The 21,740-nt window shown below is 40.8% G+C and overlaps 1 protein-coding gene across 1 annotated transcript in view; it reads left to right on the top strand.

Moving 5' to 3' along the window:
- Positions 1 to 21,740, top strand: part of CSNK1G1 (casein kinase 1 gamma 1) — a 193,680-nt gene that overhangs the window by 130,758 nt on the left and 41,182 nt on the right. Inside the window, 4 exon segments of the mRNA XM_067556020.1 lie at positions 9,062 to 9,296; positions 12,561 to 12,646; positions 19,972 to 20,002; positions 20,005 to 20,055. Of these exon segments, the coding sequence (XP_067412121.1) occupies positions 9,062 to 9,296; positions 12,561 to 12,646; positions 19,972 to 20,002; positions 20,005 to 20,055 (403 nt within the window).

Here is a 21,740-nt window from a genome sequence, read left to right as displayed (position 1 = left end):
TATTTTTATAAGCAAGTAATTTTAAAGGGAGATGAATCTTGGGGGTACGCAAGACAAATCAGACTCCTGAAAGGGGTACAGTTGTCTGGAAAGGTTGAGAGCCACTGACCTAGAAGGCATAGTTATGTGCCTAAACTATCTCTCTGGACATTGGATCTAGATCTGCAGAACTCAGATCCCTCAGCCAAGTGTTGATCTGAGGCTGCACAACCTGGACATGGATCCTGCAGCAGAGCATGGATATGGGAGTCACGAGATCCAGATACCGTAGCCAAGCCTGGATCCCTGGCTGACAAATTTGGATCTAGCACCAGAAACCAAGCTTGCAGCTGGATCTAGCAGTCAAACATGGATCTGGCATTAGAGTTTGGATCCAGATTTGACAGCCATACAGGAAGTACTACTAACCAGAGTTGCCAAGAAGGGATCACATTATCTGGGATCCAACCAGCATGAGGATCTGATGCCTTTGACTACTGTCACTTTACTGACCTGAGCAGAACCACCAGACGAGTCCAGAAAAGCAGGTCCAACACCATGTCTTTGTGGACTGCTTTCCTTATTGATTCAGTGCTCACCATAGCGGGATGAGCAAGCAGAGCCATTCTGGACATCCTCACAACACTGGAAAGAGGAAACACATTACAGGCTTTAGAACAAATGTTGAAGACCGAAATAATTAAATTCAGAGGCAAATGGAAAAGCAGATGTAATCCATATGCGTTCGTTAAAGGTAGACCATGACAGACTAACCTGATATTTTTCTTTGAGAAGATGAGTTGTTGTTTTTTTTTAAGGTAAGGGAAATGCAGCACTTCTAATATACTAGGACTTCAGTAAAGTGTTGGACATGGTAAAATTAGAGAAGATGGGGATTAGTCAAAAATTGTAAGGTGGGTAAGGAACTGGCTAAAGAATAGAAAGCAATAGGTTGTTCTGAAAGGTGAGCAGGGAGACTGGAGAGAGGTTGCTAGTGGAGTTCTTCAAATATCAATCTTGGGACAGATACAAATATTAAACTGTATTATTAATCTTGGCACCAAAAGTAGGAATGTGTTAATTAAATTTATTCATGTTACAAAATTAGGAGACATTCTCAATACAGAAAAGGATCAGAATATTATCTAGGAAGAACTGGATGACCTTGAAGACTGGAGTAACAAAAATGGGATGAAATTTAATCATATCGAAGTGCAAGGTCATGCATGTAAGGTCTAATGAGAAGAATTTGTGCTATATGCTAGGGTGTCATCAGTTGAAAGTGACACAGGAGGTGAGAGATTGAGGTGTTTTGGTTAATCACAAAATGACTAAGCCATCAATGTGATGTGACTATGACAAAGGCAAATGCCATCCTAGGATATATCAGGCGAGGCATTTCCAGTAAAGATAGAAAAATATTTCAACTATTCCTTTATTGACTGGATATGTGTCACCTAAGGATGGGAAGCAGAGAGAAAGTTTCTAGACAGCATAAATGACTGCTTCTTGAGGCAATTCTTGATTTAGTCCTAAGTGGAGCACAAAATCTGGTCTGAGAGGTGAATATAGCTAAACCGCTCAGTAATAGTGACCTTAATGTAGTTAAATTTAGGATCCCTTTGTGAGGGGAGATACCAAAGTAGCATTTTACTACAGAAAGGGGAACTACACAAAAATGAGGATGCTAGTTAAACAGAAATTAAAAGGTACAGTCACAAAAATGAAATGCTTGCAAGCTGCATGGAAACTTTTAAAAAACACCGTATAGAGGGTCAAATAAAATGTATACCTCAAATTAAAAAACAGTTAAGATCAAAAAAGTGTCACCATTTCTAACCACCAAGGTAAAAGAAGCGCCTAGATGCAAAAACGCATCCTATAAAAATTGGAAGTCACATCCTACTGAGGAAAATAAAAAGGAGCATAAATGCTGGCAAATAAAGTGTAAAACTGTAATTAGGCAGGGCAAAGAGAGAATTTGAGGCGCAACTAGCAAAAGAGTCAAAACTAACAGCAAAAAACGTTTAAGTACATCAAACTCAGGAAGTTTGCCAAACAATCAGTAGAGCCACTGGATGATCAAGGCACTAAAGGAGCATTCAAGGAAGACAAGGCCATTGAAGAGAAGATAAACGAATTCTTTGCGTTGTGCTTCACTGCAGAGGATGTGAGAGAGATTCCCACACCTGAGCCATTCTTTTTAGGTCACAGATCTGAGGAACTGTCACAGATCGAGGTGTCAATAGAGGTGGTTTTGGAAGAAATTGATAAATTAAACAGTATTAAATCACCAGGACCAGATTTGGTCTTCACGTAAGAGATCTGCAGGAATTCAAATATGAAATTGCAGAACTACTTAACTGGTATGTAACCTATCATTAAATCAGCTTCTTTAAAAGGTGACTGGAGGATAACTAATGTGATGCCAATTTTTAAAAAAGGCTCCAGAGGCGATTCTGGGAATTACAGGCCAGTAAGCTGAACTTCAGTATCAGGCAAATTGGTTGATACTATAGTAAAGAACAGAATTATCAGACACATAACTGAACATGATTTATTGGAGAAGAGTCAATATGGCTTTTGTAAAGGGGAATCATTGCTCACTAGTCTATTAGAAATCTTTGAGAGGTCAACGAATGTGGACAAGGGCGATTCAGTCGAATATACAGTGTGTATTTGGACTTTCAGAAAGCCTTTCACGGGGTCACCCTTAAGCAAAGTAAGCAGTCATGGGGTAAGAGGCCAGTCTCACTCCTGGTTAAAAGACAGGAAACAAAGGGTAGGAATAAGTGGTAAGTTTTCAGGGTGAAGAGAGGTGAAAAGCAGGGTCCCTTGGGGAGCTGTACTGGAACTAGTGCTGCTCAACATATTCATAAATGATCTGGAAAAAGGGATAAACAGTGAGATGGCACAATTTGCAAACTATAGAAAATTACTCAAGGTAGTTAAGTCCAAAGCAGACTGCAAGGAGTTACAAAGGGATGTCACAAAACTGGGTGACTGGGCAACAAAATGGCAGATGAAATTCAGTGTTGATAAATGCAAAGTAATGCATATTAGAAACAATCCCAATAATACAAATAAAATGATGGGGTCTAAGTTAGCTGTTACCACTCAAGAAAGATCTTGGGGTCATTGTGGATAGTTCTTTGAAAACATCTGCTCGATGTGAGTGGCAGTCAAAAAAAACTAAAAGAATGTTAAGAACCATTAGGACAGGGATAGATAATAAAAGAGTAAATATCATAATGCCACTATACGGTACGCCCACACTTTGAATTCTGCATGCAGTTCTGATTGCCTTATCTCAAAAAAAGATATATTATAAGTGGAGGAGAGATTAAAAAGACTGGGAGTGTTCATCTTAGAAAATAGATGACTAAGTGGGAATATGATAGAGGTCTATAAAATCATGAATGGTGTGGAAAAAGTGAATAAGGAAGAGTTGTTTACTCCTTCACATAACCCAAGAACCAGGGGTCACCTGATGAAATTAATAGGCAGGAGATTTAAAACAAACATAAGGAAGTACTCTTTCACACAGTGCACAGTCAACCTGTGGAACTCATCTGTGGATGTTGTGAAGGCCAAAAGTATAACTGTTTAAAAAAATATATTTACATAAATTCATGGAGGATAGATCCATCAATGGCTAAAAGCTGGGAGTGGATGACAGGTGGATCACTTGATGATTGCCCTGCTTTGTTCGTTCCCTCTGAAGCACCTGGCATTGACCACTGTCGGAAGACAGGATACTGGGCTAGATGGACCAATGATCTGAGCCCATATGGCTATTCTTATGTTCCTGAGTATTAATGCCATTTTACCAGGCACTGGTAAGACCTCCTCTGGAATACTGCGTACACTTCTGGTCACGCATGTTCAAAAAAGATGAATTTGCAGTGGAACAGGTGGAGAGAAGAGCTACTGAGATGATTAGTAGAATGGGGTGTCTAGGAGACTAAAAGAGCTTGTGTGGTTTAGTCTAGCCACCCAAAGGCTGAGAGGATAATATTGCTCTCTAAAAATATGACACAAGGTAAACACCAGGGAGGGTGAAATGCTATTTAAATAAAAGAACAAATGGGTATAGACTGGCCATGAACAAATTTACGCTGGAAATTAAAGATTTTTAACCATCAAAGGAGTGAAGTCCTGAAAAAGCCTCCCAGTAGAAGTTGTGAGGGCAAACAGTTTTGAGAGTGAACTGGACAAATGTGTGAGTGGGATTCTATGATGTGGTTGCTTGTGATGCGGGGGGAGGCGAGGGCGGGTATGGCTCAGATCCCTTTGGGTTCATGTCTGATGTTCCTAAAATCTCATCTCAATGCTTCAGCCAGTCACCTGCCAGAGGTCAGGAAGGAATTTGTTTTTACCCATTGTGTCTGTCTTGTTCCTCTGAAGCATCAAGAGAGGGCTACAGCTGTAGATAGGACATGGGCTAGGACTCTGAGGTGGCACCGAGCATTCTTTCTCTCATGTTCTGGCTGGTTCTTGCTCACATGATCAGGGTCTAACTGATCGCCATATGTGGGGTTGGGAAGGAATTCCCCCAGGTCAAATTGACAGTGGAACAATATAAAATTAACGTGGCACTCATTAAATGGATTAAAACTAGCTGAATGGTAGGTCTTAAAATGTAATTGTAAATGGGGAATTGTCATCAAGAGAGGGTGTTTCCAGTGGGTCCCATTGGAATCAGTTCTTGGCTCTACGCTATTTAACATTTTTATCAATGACCTGGAACAAAACATAAAATCATCACTGATAAAGTTTGCAAATGACACAAAATTTGGGGGATTGGTAAATAATGAAGAGGGCAGGTCATTGGTACAGAGCGATCTGGATTGCTTGATATACTGGGCACAAGCAACCAATATGTGTTTTATTATGGTTAAATGTAAATATATGCATCTAGGAACAAAGAATGTATGTCATGGTGGACAATCAGCTGAACATGAGCTCCCAATCCCAGGCTGCTGCCAAAGGAGCACATGTGATCCTGGGATGCATAAACAGGAGAATCTCAAATAGAGACAGGTTATTTTACCTCTGTATTTGGCACTGGTACGGACAGCTGCTGGCATACTGTGTCCAGTTCTGATACCTACAATTTAAAGAAGGATGATGATAAATGGAAAGGGTTCGGAGAAGAATCACGAAAATGATAAAAGGATTAAAAAAACATACCTTATAGTGATAGACTCAAGGAGCTCAGTCTGATTATCTTAGCAAAAAGGAAGTTAAGGGGTGACAGTTACAGTCTGTAAGTACCTACATGGGGAACAGGTATGTAATAATAAGTTTTTCAATCAAGCAGAGAAAGGTAGGGCTGGAAGTTGAAGCTAGACAAATTCAGAATGGAGATGGGATGTAAATTTTTGACAGTGAGGGTAATTAACCATTGGAAGAATTTACCAAGGGTTTTGGTGGATTCTCCGTACTGACCATTTTTAGATCAAGATTGCATGTTTTTCTGGAAGAAATGCTCTAGGAATTATTTTGGGGCAGTTCTCTGGCCTATCATACAAGAAATCAGACTAGATGATCACAATGGCCTCTTCTGGCCTCGGAATCTATGAATTGCCAACATTCTACAGAGAAAGTGGAGTGTTGTAGATCCTATTTAGAGATTTGTATGAGAGGCTATGAGACCCCCTCTGATGTCCCCTGGGTCTAACACTATAAATAAGCTGTGTGATTTTAGTGTCTGATTTATCATAGGAAGAAATGATATACAGTGTTATTGACTCTGGGCTATCTATCTCCAATTTCAGCGAGCTCCTGGTTCCAAGCCAGGAAGAAGACTTCAGATCTGATTATAGAGTGGCTCAATTATGGTATACACTACAGTGTCTAGGGTTGGCTAGTGTCTTTGTTAACCCCCTATAGGGGTAGTAGAAACACCTAGGGACACCCATCCTTAGCTTTAGTAAGCTTTGCATGGATCCAGTAGAGTACTCTGGTCTGATCAAGCAAGTCACCCAACATTTCAGAAAGATCACTATATTGGTTTTACCATGGAGTCAGACAGTCCCCTTATGCTCTCTAAATTCTTTACCATCCAAATAAACTGGACTTATTGATAAAAGATTATTAAAACCAAAAATCCTGTACATTAGTTTCTTCCAACCCCAAAAGATTGGTCACTCACCCCAGGTACTTGGATGCTTCTGGATATCGCTGCAAAAACACACTGTAGCCAGTTTCTTTAGTAAACTAAAGATTTATTAGCTAAGACAAGAGATGAGTAATTAAAAGGCTAAAGCAGATAAAATACATTACAGTTGGATCAGAGTTTGTAATCCAAATGATATCAGAGGTGTAGTAGACTGCTAGTCTCTTAGTCTCTTCATAAGTTCCTCAGGGCTTCCCAAAAATGGCTTTTGTGGACTACTGTCTGTTATCTGGAACGCTCACTGACAGCATTCAGAGGAATCAGAGATGCTGAATTGCTCCCAGTGTGCCTTTTTATAGTTGAAAACAGTCTAGCAAGCAAATACCTTAAGCCAAATACTCACCAGCAACCATACACCCTACAAAAAGTCCAACCCAGGAACCTATCCCTACAACAAACCCCGTTGCCAGCTCTGCCCACACATCGACTCTAGTGATAGCATCACTGGTCCTAACCACATCAATCACACCATAAGGGGCTCATTCACCTGCACATCCACTAATGTTATGTATGCCATCATGTGTCTGCAATGCCCCTCTGCAATTGGCCAAACTGGACTATCACTGCGCAACAGAATAAATGGACACAAATCAGACATAAAAAATAACATCCATAAACCAGTCGGAGAACACTTCAGTCTCCCAGGGTATTCTGTTGCTGACTTGAAGGTTGCTGTACTTCTCCAAAAACAGACTTCAAAGAGAAACTGCGGAGTTAGAAATTATCTGCAACCTTGACACATTTAAACTGGGTTTAAACAGATTTGGAATGGCTCTCTCATTATAAGAGGTACATTGCTTTGATCACCCATTCTCACCTCCTACTCAATGGTTGTCATTAGACCTCAAGTACCGGGCTTTTATCCACCTACCCCATTGTTCTCTACGCGCTTGTATATGTATATGATGCCTCCTATATGTTACACATTTGCTGTATCATTTCTACCTACTGCATCTGAGGAAGTGAGCTGAGGCTCACGAAAGCTTATGCCTGCTGAAATTAAATTTGTTAGTCTTTAAAGTGCCACAGGACTCTCGTTGTTTTTGCTGTATACAGACTAACACGGCTACCCCTCTGGAAGTCTAGTAAGTGTTTTCATCACTGCATCGGTTTTGCTTTGTTAATTAAAAGCAGAAAAAGTCTGTGGATCTTTCATTGTCCTTTACATAATGACCCGTGCTTAGAAGTCAACAACCTTCTCATTCAAAGTTCCAGGGCTTCACTTCCCATTGATGGGTCATTTAGAGATACAGTAGAACCTCAAAGATACGAACACCAGAGTCAACCAGACCAGTCAACCGAACACCCGGTGAAACCGGAAGTCCTGTAAGCAGTCAGGCAGCAGCGGAGGGAAGCGGGGGCGGGGGGAAAAAGAAAGGAAATACTGTGCAGAGCAGAAACAGTCCAGGGTCTGTGCTGTTCCTGTAAGCCAAGGGCGCTGTTTCACCTACTCCACCCCACTTGGAGGGGGAAACTGTTTTCACACACCCCCCCACCATCCTCCTCCAAGCCTGGGAAAGCAGCTCATGCTACAAGGAACTGAAGGTTGAAGCCAAAGCCTGGCCTAGAGCTGGAGTGGGAGTCAGCTGTGCCCTAGAGGAGTTTTAAAGGGCCACAGCCTGTGTATCGATGCGGCCCAAGCTTTGCCCATGGCTGCCCTCCTGGGTCCTGCCAGCACCTCTGGGAGTGTAAGGGGCAGGGGAGGGAGGGGCACTGGCAGCAGGCTGGCACCAACCCCCTGCTATGTGCTGCCTCTGGAGCATGGGAAGCAGTGCACTGAGCAGGGCGAGCCCTGGGGAGAGGCGGTTGAGGGCTGGGGCCTGTAGTACCAATGGTGTGGGGGCAGACCCCCCCCAGTTCAGCCAAAAGGTAAGAAACAGGAATAGGGCAGGGAGCTGCTTGCAAACCAGGCAGTGCTGCCACGTGCCACCTTTGCAGAGATCTCTCCAAGCCTTAGCTGGAAGACACTGACTGCAGGGTACTGCACCATCATGTTTTGTTCAGAGTTACGAACAACCACCATTCCCGAGGTGTTCGTATCTTTGAGGTTCTACTGTAATGTAAACACAATGCAACAGCCAGGAACAATTCATTTGCTTTTACACATCAAGCTTTTAAACACATATAAGCTTTTAAATAGAGGCTTTTGACCTAATGTTAATTCAGTAGAGTTGCATACATAATGTAAAAGTAATTAGAGTTACAGGACATGGAAAAAGTGTATAGCAACAATAGGTTAATTGAGTTACACTAGTATACATTAAACAGGATGTAGGTAGATGAAGACAAATACAATTAACATCTATCCTGACAATTGAATTGTCTTGTTATACAATAGTACCTTTTAACATTTCCTTTGAAGTTCACCCACCAGTAAACTGTTACACTTAGCACTTCTTTGAGGTCTTGAGCTGAGCTCTCCAGCTGCCAGCACTATAGAAGTGTTTTAAAAAATCCATACAAAAATGTCTGGCTATTTTGTTGCTGTCCTGCATGGAATCATTCCAAGAGTCATGCTCTGTTGATGATCTGTATTTAAAAAAAAAATCCTTTCTGAATATCTTTGTGTATTTCATGCCTTCATATAAAACTGAGGGAACATAATGTAGTGGTTAGAGCAGGGGTCTGGGAGTCCAAAAAAAAAAAAAAAAAAAATTCTGGGTACTGTTCTCAGCTCTGTATATGACTCTCTGACCTAAGGCAAGTCATGTAATCTCTGCCTCAGTTTCCATATCTATAAAATTTCATTCCTTATGGGATATTGTGAGTTTTAATGTTTGCAAAATGCTTTAAATTCGCTGGTTGTGAATAGCTCTGTTAATACAGAGTATTAATGGACCGTTAGCAGCAAAGTGTGATTCGTGTTCTGAATACGAATAATGTTTGTCTCATACTTTGCAGATATCTCGAATGGAATATGTGCATTCAAAGAACCTCATTTACCGAGATGTTAAGCCAGAGAATTTCCTTATTGGCCGGCAAGGCAATAAGAGAGAGCATGTCATTCACATCATTGACTTTGGATTGGCCAAGGAATACATGGATCCTGAAACCAAAAAACACATACCTTACAGGGAACACAAGAGCCTAACTGGAACAGCAAGATATATGTCCATCAATACACATCTTGGGAAAGGTCTGTTCACTTTATGCTAACTTCCTGTGCTTTGTACTTTTTTATTAAGAGCATTAAATTCTCTTTTAGCGCTCCAACTGTGGGTTGGCCCATGGCGTTCCAATACCAGTCAAGCCATCTCTAAACTATTAAATATTATATATATTTATCATGATGGTGTCTTCTTTTAAACTAGGCAAAGTAAAATGCCAGAGAAGGGAACAGTTCTGCACTGGTGAAAGGGGAGGTTTGAGTAATTATTTTATATTAACATTTAGAGCAGCAGTTTGCTTCTGTGAATGGTTCTGTGTATTTGTTCAATTTTCCCCAGTGCCTTCCAGTTTCAGTGTGGTTGCTGAATCAGTCTGTCATTTCATGTACTGTTGATGGAAGGGAACAACTGAGTTTTTTCTTAATTTTCTTAAATATTTTAAATTTCCCCCAACCTCATTTTACAGTGTCCTGTTCTCCGTGGACCCTGCTTCAACCTTCCATAATAAAGGTAGAGTTGTCCCTTCAGTCACAGAAACAAGAAAGACTTACTCTAAACACTTGCCAGTCACAGAGAAAACTGGAGTGGTTGGCAGCATGTTGATCTAATATGGTACCTAGCCCTTCTCTTGTCCCCTCCAAATTGCAGCAAAAGGAGGAAAATGCCTTGTTCTGGTTTCCACTGTGTTTGACAAAGCATCACTTGGCTTGTCTGATTTTAATTTCTTAGGAGAATTAAATTTATTTTGTCCTGAAGTGACTAAAACGGTGCCGTTCTAAACTTGAAAGCAATTGTTTAAGTTCCAAATTTAACCCCATTTTACTAAATATTTATATTTACATAAACTGTTAAGATAATGGAATATTTTGTGAGTGGCTCTGTATGTTCCGATTTGTGAGCAAGGCAAATACACTCCTCCTGGAAGCTTCTAGAGAGTGGTGTCTGTTTGGGCCAATCCCTCCTCAATCCCCTATTTTAAATCTTCAGAAAAGTACACAATGGGTTGACAGGGCAGAGGGTGTGAATAGTCCCAAAGGAAGAGTTAAAAAGCTGATGGTACAGGTTCCTCAATCCCATAATTGGGAATGTGCAGAGGCTGTTCTCAAACTCCACCATCTATTAGTGAATAATACTAATTTTTATTGTTGATGAACACTGACTTGTGTGTATGTGTGATTGATTAACTGTTGCCTTCAAAACTACTTTTGCACAAAGTCACTGAAGTCCCAAAAAGAGAATAGTATTTGTTTTTATCTTTAAATTATTATCTATGCCATTTACTTTCTGTATGGCATGAATTTATTTTCCTTACAGCTTTTCTAGCTCACTTTAAAGACATTGCTTTTGAAAAGTATAGTTTTTCTTTTAGGAAGGTAATAGTGGGCTCTTATTGTCTAATGTGGAGCATTGTGCCCCCTAGTGTAGAAATGCATTAAAAGCATTGTACAATGTAAAAACAACGAGAGTTCTGTGTTACCTATTTTCTGTATTACTGCATCTGAAGAAGAGAGCTGAAGTCTCTCGAAAGCTTATGTCTGCAAATATTAAATTTGTTAGTCTTTAAAGTGCCACAGAACTCTCGTTGTTTTTGCTGTATACAGACTAACACGGCTACCCCTCTGGAACAATTGTACAATGTGTATATCATAACTTAAGAGGAGCCTTTTGTTACAGGAAGATGTAACAATTGAGTCTCTTGTAATAGGTTGGAGGCATTACAGGAAGCTACAGTATGAGTGGTGTCTTGCTAGTGAATTTGACCCAGATGAAGTTTACTCCTCTGTAAAGGTGTGGAGAGTGTACAGTCAAAGTCCTGCCTAGATCAGCATTGCCAGCTTCTTGGTAATGATTGAATGTTGAGCATTGTTACTCTAATCAAACTGAATATGGCTTTTTTTCAGTCCTTAAATTCTTTCTAGGGGTCAAAGGTCCTGACTCTCTTGCTGATAACTGTATCTATATTGTAATTATTTTCCCCATTGAATTAACAGTTGTATCCTTCCTATTTACAACTATATCAGTGACATGGAGTAGCTGCCTTTTTAGCCTTTTTCTCTTCACATACTGTTTTGAGAGCTACATTTGGTTTATAGTTTCCAAGACAAGTCATGCTGTGCAAAGAACTGCTTGCTATTCTTCATGCAAATTATACAGCACAGAGTATTAAACATATTGTGTTTCTACATGTGGGTTGGATGACTGGATTTGCTCCACATTCCTGGCTCTGGATGTGTGAGCTTCTGCAGCTGGAAGTTTGGAGGGGTGGAAGTAATGGCAGGCTGGTCTGTAACCTACAATAACTTCAGTTTTCTAATTCCTGTGAAAAGCAGGGTGATCTATCAACTGCATCTTCAACAGTATTCAGAAGTTTTTCTAAAACATAATAAACTAGAAATAAAACATATTGAAGCTGGGGTCTTCTAGCTTTAATTCCTTTTAAAAAATATCTACATAGTGTTTATCCTCATTCACTGACCTGAAGTTTTATTCTGCTGGATGGTGAGCCTATTCACAAAGAATGGCTTTGAAAACATGAAATAAAGCAAGCATTTTGACACACATTGAACTGTACAAGGAAAACGCCCTATTTGTATCTGAACTAATAAATGAAATGCTTGGGATTGGTTTCTGTTCTCAAACTTTTTCATAATGTGGGCTGCATCTTAAGGGATTATCTTATGGACACCTCCCCTCCCACCTGGGATCACACGGACCACCTTCTCTTCCATTCACAATCATATAATATCTTTGTGGCAACTGCAGCAAAGAGTTACAAGGAAAAGTAACAGGGAAGTATTTATTGTTAATTGTTGTGATGTATTGAGCTATAAAAGCAGTTGGAAAAGCCAGCAACATGTGACTTATCCAGTCTCTGCAAGATGGTCATCAAATGCTTCAAACCACCAGCACTCTTCAGACCACAGCTTGGGAACTGCTTTACTCTTGTATTATTGTTACTTTGATCCTCCATTTTGATCTGAGTGACACAAGAATTTTAACATTCTCTACTGTACAGTATGTCCAGATTCTTGAATCTTCATCCAGCTTTTGTGTAGACTAATTACCACTAGCTGATCTTTTTTTAATTTAGCATTTATCTGCCTTGGCCAGATTTAGGTATTCTTATACAAGAGGATGATCTGAGCTATAATATTAATATTTCGTGCATATGGAAAGAAAAGTAAATAGACTTTTCATGTAATAGATTATTTCAGAAATAAATCTGGTTGCTGAACCAGTTAGTTTTATTTCAGTAGCTGCAGCAATAATGTGTGGTCTCTTGTACCTTTCAGAGCAAAGTCGGCGAGATGACTTGGAAGCTCTTGGTCACATGTTCATGTATTTCCTTCGAGGCAGTCTGCCCTGGCAAGGGCTCAAGGTATATGTTAAAATGTATCGCTTAGTAAATTATACACAGCAAAATCAACTTTTTTGGTCTGATGTTTTTCATTCTGTGCCTGAAAATCTCTTCATTCTGTCTGAGATCCAAGAAGTGGGTGGACTCTTCTGGATGTTTTGTTAAAAAAACCAAACAAAACCCAACTAAATGCAGGTGGGCACAGTGAAAGTGACCAAAGATTGAAGCTTTGCAAAGATGTCATTATTCTCATTGTGAACTAATGTCTCTGCTATGTGTGTGGAAACCTTTGGGTTATGATTTGACAGCTGTGAATGTTTGAAAGCTGCACATGGAACATGGGCAGTAAAAATTAAGCCTACGGTTTCATGGTTAATGGACAGATCCTGCAACACTTTCTCAGACAAACTCCCATTGACTTCAATTAAAGGTCTTCCTCAGTGCAGAGTTTGGTCCTAAGTATGTAGTAATTACTTCACGGAACTCAGGGCTTGTCTTCATGTACAGCGGCACAGCTGTACTCATGCAGCTGCCTCGCTGTAGCTCTTTAGTGAAGACACTACTATGCCGATGGGAACGCTCCTGTCGGTGTAGTCAATCCACCTCCCCGAGAGGCGATAGTTATGTTGATGAGAGAAGATGTCCCGTCAACTTAGCACTGTCTGCACGGGGGGTTAGTTCAGTATAACTACGTTGATCAGGGTGTAGATTTTTCAGACCCCTGACCGACATAGTTATGCCAATACAAATCTATAGTGTAGACCTGGCCTCAGACTCTACTGTTAAAATGGTCAGTGCTCGTAAACTACAGCAGCGCACTAGTTCCAGAGCAAGGAGCTTATTAATACTGCTGGCACAGCCTTTAAGTGCTGCAAACTTATTTTTCTTTTAAAAACTACAATTGAAAGGCTATAGGGGAAAGTATTTCTTTAGGTTGCCCTCTGCATGTTTCTGTTTGTTCCTGTTCTTGGAAAGTGCCACTTCAGTTCCTCAGAGTGACACATTTATGAAGGAAAAGAGGAAGGTGGGCACAGTTTGAATGTGCAGAGGCAACATTCTCAAATAACCACAGTTACTATCAAGTGATCTCTCTTACACTATTTTCAGTTTGTTTACTTTGTTCATTTAACAGCATTTTGCATATAGTTACTTTTCTCCAATTGTTTGAGTGTCCTTCAGAGAGCAACAGGAGAGTAAAACATGACCAAAAATTGACACGGGGGACTCATAGGCAGGTGTGGTACCTGAATCTACCTTTTTTTTTAAAGCTTTAAAAGAGATTAGATTTCAAGTTTGCTAATTGCTTTTAAAAGACTGTTCTACTATGAAAAGTGACCACATAAAAATGTCAGCGTCTTACTCAGACCCTTTGTATATTCAGTCAGATCTCCTGATTTAAGCAATAAAGAGAAATATACAATTTTTTATTCTCGTTAGCACTGCAGAGCCAATATCACTTCGGGAGAGGGAGTTGGATTCTGTACTGAACTGCCCAATTGTCAACTAAATTCCAATTACAGGGGCAAAAATCCATTGTCATGTAAACCTTTGAAATCCTACTGCAGACAGGTTACATATGGTACATTAGGGCTGTAATATACAAGCTTTTGAGTGGAGATGTGTGAACCAGAAAGAACCCTTCTTTGCACTTTGTTTCTAGTTTGAGTTTGCTGTGCTAGCAATTAGGAATTTATCTTATAAACTGAGAATTGGATCACTATTTCTGAAGCAAATCCACTGAGACACAAAAATGGAACTCTCAATGGCATTTCTACAGATCATGTCCAGTAGCACATAGGTTCTCAACTTTTTTCTTTCTGAGGCACCCCCAATATGCTATAAAAACTCCATGGCACACGTGTGCCACAACTGTTTTTCTGCAGGTAAAAGCCAGGGTCAGCGTTAGGGGTACCAAGCAGGGCAATTGCCTGGGGCCCTGCAACACAGTCCAGGAAGCAGGGCTAGATGCTTCTGTCCCAGGTGGCATGGCTTCTGAGTTGCAGGCCTTCCACCCCATGGAGTGGTGGGGCTCCAGGGCTTCTGGGGTTTCAACCCACATAGAGTGTCTAGGGGCTTCAGCCCTGGGGGTGGGAAGGAAGTGGGTCTCTAGGGCTTCAACCCTGGGCCCCAGCAAGTCTGACGTTGGCCCTGTTTGGTGGACCCTCTGAAATCTGTTTGTGGCCCCCCAGCTGAGTATCACTGCAATAGCAGAGTTAACTCAGCTTCCTCATACTTGCATACTATTTTGTGTTCTCGTTTTCCTTAAATATGCAATAAAAAATAATGTTATGTTAGAAGGTGCTAATGGCTACTGTCAATCACAGACCTGACTAAAGTCCATTGGTATACTCAGCATCTTTCAATCAGGCTAAATGAAGAAGCAACTAAGTGCCTCTTTATGTAGTGGTAGCTGAAACAAATGAAGCTACCACCCAAGGCACTGGCCAGCATGTCAAGGCAGGAGCAGAAGCTAAGCCATGTTGCCTAAACAGTTTCCCTGGAGGCTGTTTGCAAATGCACGGGTTTGGGCCTTGATTTGTTGCAATTGTGTGTGTCAGAGGCAGCGAGAGAAACAGTCATGAGCATGGCCCTGAGAGGGAACAGAAGTAGAGCTCCTTGGGTTACAGGACTCTCTGGAAATACAGGCTTGGAAGTTATGGATAAGGAAACTCTGCTGTTTTTTTTCCTACTGTGTTGAAGGAAATGGGACTTTATGTACATTCTTTGTAAACAGGATTGCCCCAGAGATATATCTGATTTGTATCATTAGTTTCTCTTCCTAACTGAAACAGCCTGGCAAGACGCCAAATACTGGCTAACCGCCAATATTGGACCAAGAGACAACACTATCCTAAGTGACACATTTGAGCAAAAATACCAATAAGTACTTATGAGGCTATCAGAATATTAAGTTTTTAATTGCCTGACTTTCTGTGGTCTTAATCATGAATTCTTAATATTTCATTAGCATTTTTACATTTAATTCTTAAATTAAAAGGTGAACTGCAAAGAGAACAATTTAATGCTCTTTTATGATGTAAATAAAGAGCCTCGAGGTTTTTTGTTTTGTTTTTTGTTTGTTTGTTTGTTTGTTTTTGTGTTTTTAAATAAGCTTCTGCCTGTTTCTTGCCTGAGAAATATCAGGAATATCAATTCTCAACTTCCCTACTTCTGCTGGGGACTCAATGAAAGGACTGGATAGAGGTTTGAGAGACTATTGAGCTGAAACTTGAGCTACAGCCTCCCCAACCCTTAGAGGAGGGGATGCTTAGTTAAATCTTTTGGGTTAAAATTTGTGTGTTAAAATCTGTAACACAAACTCCAGCATTCAACTCTGGTATTTTTCATAGTGATAGATTCCAACGCCAGGAAGGGTTCCACTATGATCATGTAGTCAGACCTCCTGTATAACAGGCCATAGATCTTCCCCAAAATAATTCCTAGAGCAGATCTTTTAGAAAAATATCCAGTCTTGATTAAAAATTGTCAGTGATGGAGAATCTGAGGATACTTGTTAAGTTGTTTTAGTGGTTTTACTCTCACTTTTAAAAAACGATGTCTTATTTAATTCTGAATTTGTCTAGCCTCAGCTAGACAGCTATTGTCTATCCCAGGTATTGGATCATGTGATATCCATCTCTGCTAGATTGAAGAGCCCATTGTTAAATATTTGTTCCCCACAGAAGTACTTACAGACTATAATCAAATCACCCCTTAACCTTCTCCTTAGTTACTCGTGGAGCTCAATCTATTTAGTTTATCACTATAAAGGCAGGTTTTCTAATCCTGTAATCTTTCTCATGGCTCTCCTTTGCACCCTCTCCCATTTATCAAAATTCTTCTTGAACTGTAGACACCAGAAATGGACACAGTATTCCAGCAACTCTTTTAAAACTCTTATCTGGACCTACTGATTTTAATAATGTCTCTTTTAGTAGTTGTGTTTCACATCCCCCTGAGATACTAGTGGAATGGAAAGAGTGTTACCGTTTGATATGACTACATTATCATTTTGTCCAAATACAGAACAGAACTATTTATTGAACACTTATGCCTTGCCTGCGTGATTGATAATTCTACCACTTCTGTCTAGTAATGGAGAAATACCATTGTTAGGATTCTTTTTGTTCCGAATATACTTAAAAAAAACTTTGTCCTCAACTCTGCTGGTCATAAATTTCTCCTATTGTCCCTTTGCTTCCCTTATCAATTTTCTACTATTCCTAGCTTCTGATTTATATTCATGACTATCACCTTCCACTTTCTTCTATTTGTTATATATGGTATTTTTTATTGATGGGATTGGTATGAGAACCTAATTAGGATACAAGAGAAACCCTTTACATTTGATAAAAATATTATATACTTCTAATTAAACATTCTGTCTTCCAATGGAGGGCTGGAAAGTCTGTAGCTCAGGTTTCAGTCTATCATATTCTCCCTTTCCCATTCTGGTTCTCCAGAGGGACCTCCATAAAGAGACGAGAAGTGAACCCCTATTTGTGAATGTGTTTTTAAAACACACTCAAACAACTTTTAGACACTCTATAAATCATAGAGAAGCAATAAAAATATCAAAGTTTTTCTTTGCACTTCTCCTATACTTGTCATTTAAAGTGTTTCTTTGGCATTTGGTTACTTGACTCTCGACTTTGTGGCAATTACTTTTACAATGTTTCTTCATTAATTCTGATAAGGTATGTTTGTTTCCACATATTAGTCTTTCTTTCTCCTTCGTTTCTATGATCTGTAACTCTTGTCATTGGACTCAGTATTCATTACATCATTATGTATAATGATACTTTTTTTCTATCACAAAGTGTTTAAATCTGGACAGACCTTAAAGTAGATTAGTTTACTAGACTCCTAATTACATGGTTTGTTGTATGTTCAGCTTACTTATGAAATGTCAATGTTTTAAAAGACAAACTTAGTATTTGAGTCTCCAAATGCAGATCATTGTGGGGATAATCATTTAGACAGAGGGCAAATGGCTCAGGTGCTTTCCCACCCTGCAGATGCTCTTGCCTTGTAGTGGGGATGCATGTTGGGCTGTAGCAGTTGACCTGAAAGAAACTGGCAGTTAGAAGCCAAGTTTAATTTTATGTATGATCATAGATGTCTGCTGCTTTGGGTGAGGGATCTAAATGTTTTGGAAAATGTTGATCACTCTGCAGTGCCACAAGTCAATGTCTGTATGCCTGAAGAATGGGCACTTCTTGAAAGATCTATGATCTGACCCATTATTTGAACATTTCAGTGGTCTAAGATCAGTGATGAGTGAATAGATTTATTAGGCTGAGGAAGTGGTTATTTCCACAGTCACCACCTTGACATCTGCCTCCAGACCCTGTATCCTCCTTGGAGCACTTAGTTTTGGGTTACAAGTTAATAAAACATCACATAGCTCCACCCCAGTTACATGCTGTAGCACTGTGGCTGCTTACTGCCTCACAAGCACCCCCTTGTGGCCAGAGTTGCCTCTGTAGCCACCCTCCCTCTGTTTTCCCTTCATCTACCCTCCACCCCCGCCACAAACTCACTCACTCTCTCCAGTGAATTTTTAAGCTCAAGCCTTTAATTCACTCGTCACAAGTTCTCCTCAGGTTAGGAACAGAGTTTGTCAAAAAGCAAATCTTAAAAGTCCAAAACAGTTTTTTAAACTCATCTTCCCTTCTTTAACTCTCGCTCTCCTCAGGCTTTATCTGGGTAGGGCTCTTCAGCAGGCACACGTGCTCCTTGTAGCTGCTCCTTCCACCAAACACAGCTCCACACTGTCTTTCCTTTCCTGAGCTTCCTCAGTTTACTGCCAGGCTTCCTTTTTTGCCTCTGGTGATCTGAGCTACTCTTTCAGCCAGTGTTAATTTGTAATGAAAGAGGTGTTGGTGCTCAAGCAATTTTTTTTACATTCATAACTGATACAGCAAGCCCAGAGGTGCTGGGGGTCAGCCCTGGCACAAATTAAGCACTGCTTTCAGCCACATCCTCCCTGTACCTTCCTGCTCCCTTTTATATTGCAACCACCTGATTTCTCATAGGTGGAGGCTCGTCTTGTAATCAGGACTGGCATAGCCCCAGGCTCTCCAGCCCGCTGGCTAGCCAAGCTGTTACATACACCAAACATTTCCATTGGAGGAGACTTGCTATAACATGCTGAGGATTTGTGTACACATGAAAGTTATTTCAGAATAATGTAAGGTATAAATATAAAGCGGAATAGCTATTCTAGAAAAACTGTGTGTAGACTCTTATTTCTGAATGAGTGCTTTTTTCCGAATTAGTTTACCAATGTGTCTAGACAAGCCGAATTAGCTTACCAACGTGTCTAGACAAGCCCTGAGAGATGTATAAGACTTCCTCAAATTAAACAGTTGATCTCTCCAAGGAGGTGGGGAGGAGTGAGTCTCCACCCTGTGTGGTCTGCTTCATACATTCCCCTACCTCCAGGCCGCACACATACTCTTTGACTTGATCTAAAATAATGCCAGAAGGATTATTGTATTTTCACACTTCCATATTTTCCCACCATAGAGCTTTGTTTTCTCCCTCCCAAACTAAAACTTTGAGGAAAATCCTTTCTAGTGCTTACACTGATACTTCTAACTTGTTTGATTCATAAAAAGAGTATTTTAAATAACTCTTGAGAAACTGGAAACTGGAGTCTCTGGAACGAGGTACTGAAATACAGACACTGCAGCTTTGTTCTTAGGATAGTGATTGAAGTGGAGCACACTGTTTCAGGAGGGATATGCTCATAAAATCATAACTTAGCATGTTACTTCATATTCTTTCCTGATAACCAGCTGTGTAGTCTAGACAGTAGACAAGCATGAAGTACGGGACAGTTAATCTCATAATAAATCAAATGTAGGTTTTGGCAGAAGTGAAAATCTGATGCTAACCAGGCTGGCTGAATAGTTACTACTTGCTGAGCAGTCAGACATTCTGTTACATGCTCTAAGGTGAGAGCCTGATGTGCCTGGTCTGATAGTCAATTTTTAATGTGATATTAAACACTCATCATCACGAAAGCATGATGTTCAGGTAATATCTGTAAGCTTAAATGTGTTCTCCCTTTCGGGTCTTAGTGGTACGTTCAGAAACTCTCTAGGTATCCTTTGCTCATAGCAAGTGAATTGTTCAGTAGTTATTACAGAGGGGGACTATTCTACTTCATACTTGTCATATAAGATGCAGTTTAGACAAAAACTTCTTCTATCCCGATATGTGTGCTGTATCAAGTTACTGTATAAAATACCATTTGTTTTCACTCTCATAGTGAGGTCAGTTACCCTACTGTTGGATTCTCTGTCTCGATACATATGTTTCCTCTTTGTACCCTACAGGCTGACACTTTAAAAGAGAGATATCAGAAGATTGGGACACGAAGAGAAACACTCCAGTTGAAGTTCTCTGTGAGAACTTTCCAGGTAAGGCCTAGCTGGAATTGTTATACCAGTTGCACTGTCTATGTAAGGTGTTGATTAGGAGCTGGACATAACCCATTCTGTTGTAGATGTGAATATTCTGGACATATTCTGCTTGAACATACTTGAATGCTGTTTGTTACATTGCTCCTGTCGATGGCAAACAGCTGGAGCCGCCACTGGAAATCAGTGGTGGTCTCTATTCCCTCACTTTTCTCCAATCCTTCTGTCCTTACTTGCAATTAGTTGCCATCACAGTCCTTTGTATTGAGGTGGTTGGAGTGTATTCAAGTGCCCCCGTTGCTGGGGGGGGGGTTTGTGAAGAGGAAGGCAGACAGCAGCCCTCACTTGGCCATCTTCCAGAGAAGAGTGTGTCATATTTGTCAGTTGCCTCTCTAAAGTGACTGCCTCAGGTATGTGGAGTTTATTCTCTGCAGAGCTCTGATATTTTTGCAGTAGTGAATTGGGGACCAATTTAACAGATACTGGGTTACAGTGGACAAGAAGCTGGATATGAGTCAGCAGTGTGCCCTTATTGCGAAGAAGGCTAATGGCATATTGGGCTGCATTAATAGGAGCATTGCCAGCAGATTGAGGGAAGTGATTATTCCCCTCTGTTTGGCACTGGTGAGGCCACATCTGGAGTATTTTGTCCATTTTTGGGGCCCCCACTACAGAAAGGATGTGGACAAATTGGAGAGAGTCTAGCGGAGGGCAACAAAAATGATTAGGGGGCTGGAACACATGACTTATGAGGTGGGATTGAGGGAACTGGGCTTGTTTAGTTTGCAGAAGAGAAGAGTGGGGGGTGGGGATTTGATAGCAGCCTGTAGGGGGTTCTCAGTGGTGGCAGATGATAGAACAAGGAGCAATGGTCTCAAGTTGCAGTGGGGGAGATCTAGGTTGGACATTAGGAAAAACTTTGTCAGTAGGAGGGTGGTGAAGCACTGGAATGGGTTACCTAGGGAGGTGGTGGAATCTCCATCCTTAGAGGCTTTCAAGGCCTGGCTTGACAAAGCCCTGGCCGGGATGATTTAGTCGGGGCTGGTCCTGCTTTGCGCAGTGGGTTGGACTAGATACCTCCTGAGATCCCTTCCAACCCTCATCTTCTATGAATCAGTCTTGAGCAAGCTCCCACAGCTGGACATTCACCAGGCTACTGTGTTTGGGTCTCACTACACTGGATCCCTGTGCTCTTAAGCTTCTCTTGGTCTGAGTATTCTCCAGCACTCTTTCCTTGGCCTTTGTGGCACACTTCCCAGGCATAGGTTCTCTCTGTCTGTTAGCCCTTCATGGAAGTAAAATCTCCTGCTTCAACTGCTCTAGGCCCCCAGCCCCAGTGCTGAACCCCCAAAACACCCCGGTTGCTTCAGCACTTCCTTTCCCAAAGCTCCAACATGGAGGGTGCTCTGGGTTATTGTTTTACCTCTCCAGGGATACAAGTTGAAGCACGACAGAGTTTGCAAAAGGTTCCAAAGCCAGTCACTCTTTACTTTAAACAGCAAAATGTACAGATTTAGCCAAAACTATAAAACATGTACACCATTCCTTGCCTCAGTTTCCTCACCACTCTGGAATATTCTTTAGGATTTGGTCAGTCCTCAACAGTGTCCAGGATCCCTCTCCTGCAGCTCATGGCTTTTCCTCTGAATCATGGAGTCTCTCTCCCTGTCCTCTGTAGTTCATGC

Source organism: Emydura macquarii, unplaced genomic scaffold, assembly GCF_026122565.2.
Source record: "Emydura macquarii macquarii isolate MOO-44397 ecotype Brisbane River unplaced genomic scaffold, CSIRO-AGI_Emac_v2 contig_1644, whole genome shotgun sequence".
NCBI lineage: Eukaryota > Metazoa > Chordata > Testudines > Chelidae > Emydura > Emydura macquarii.
Note: the sequence above shows the minus strand (reverse complement) of the source record. Positions and strands in the feature narration are given on the sequence as shown.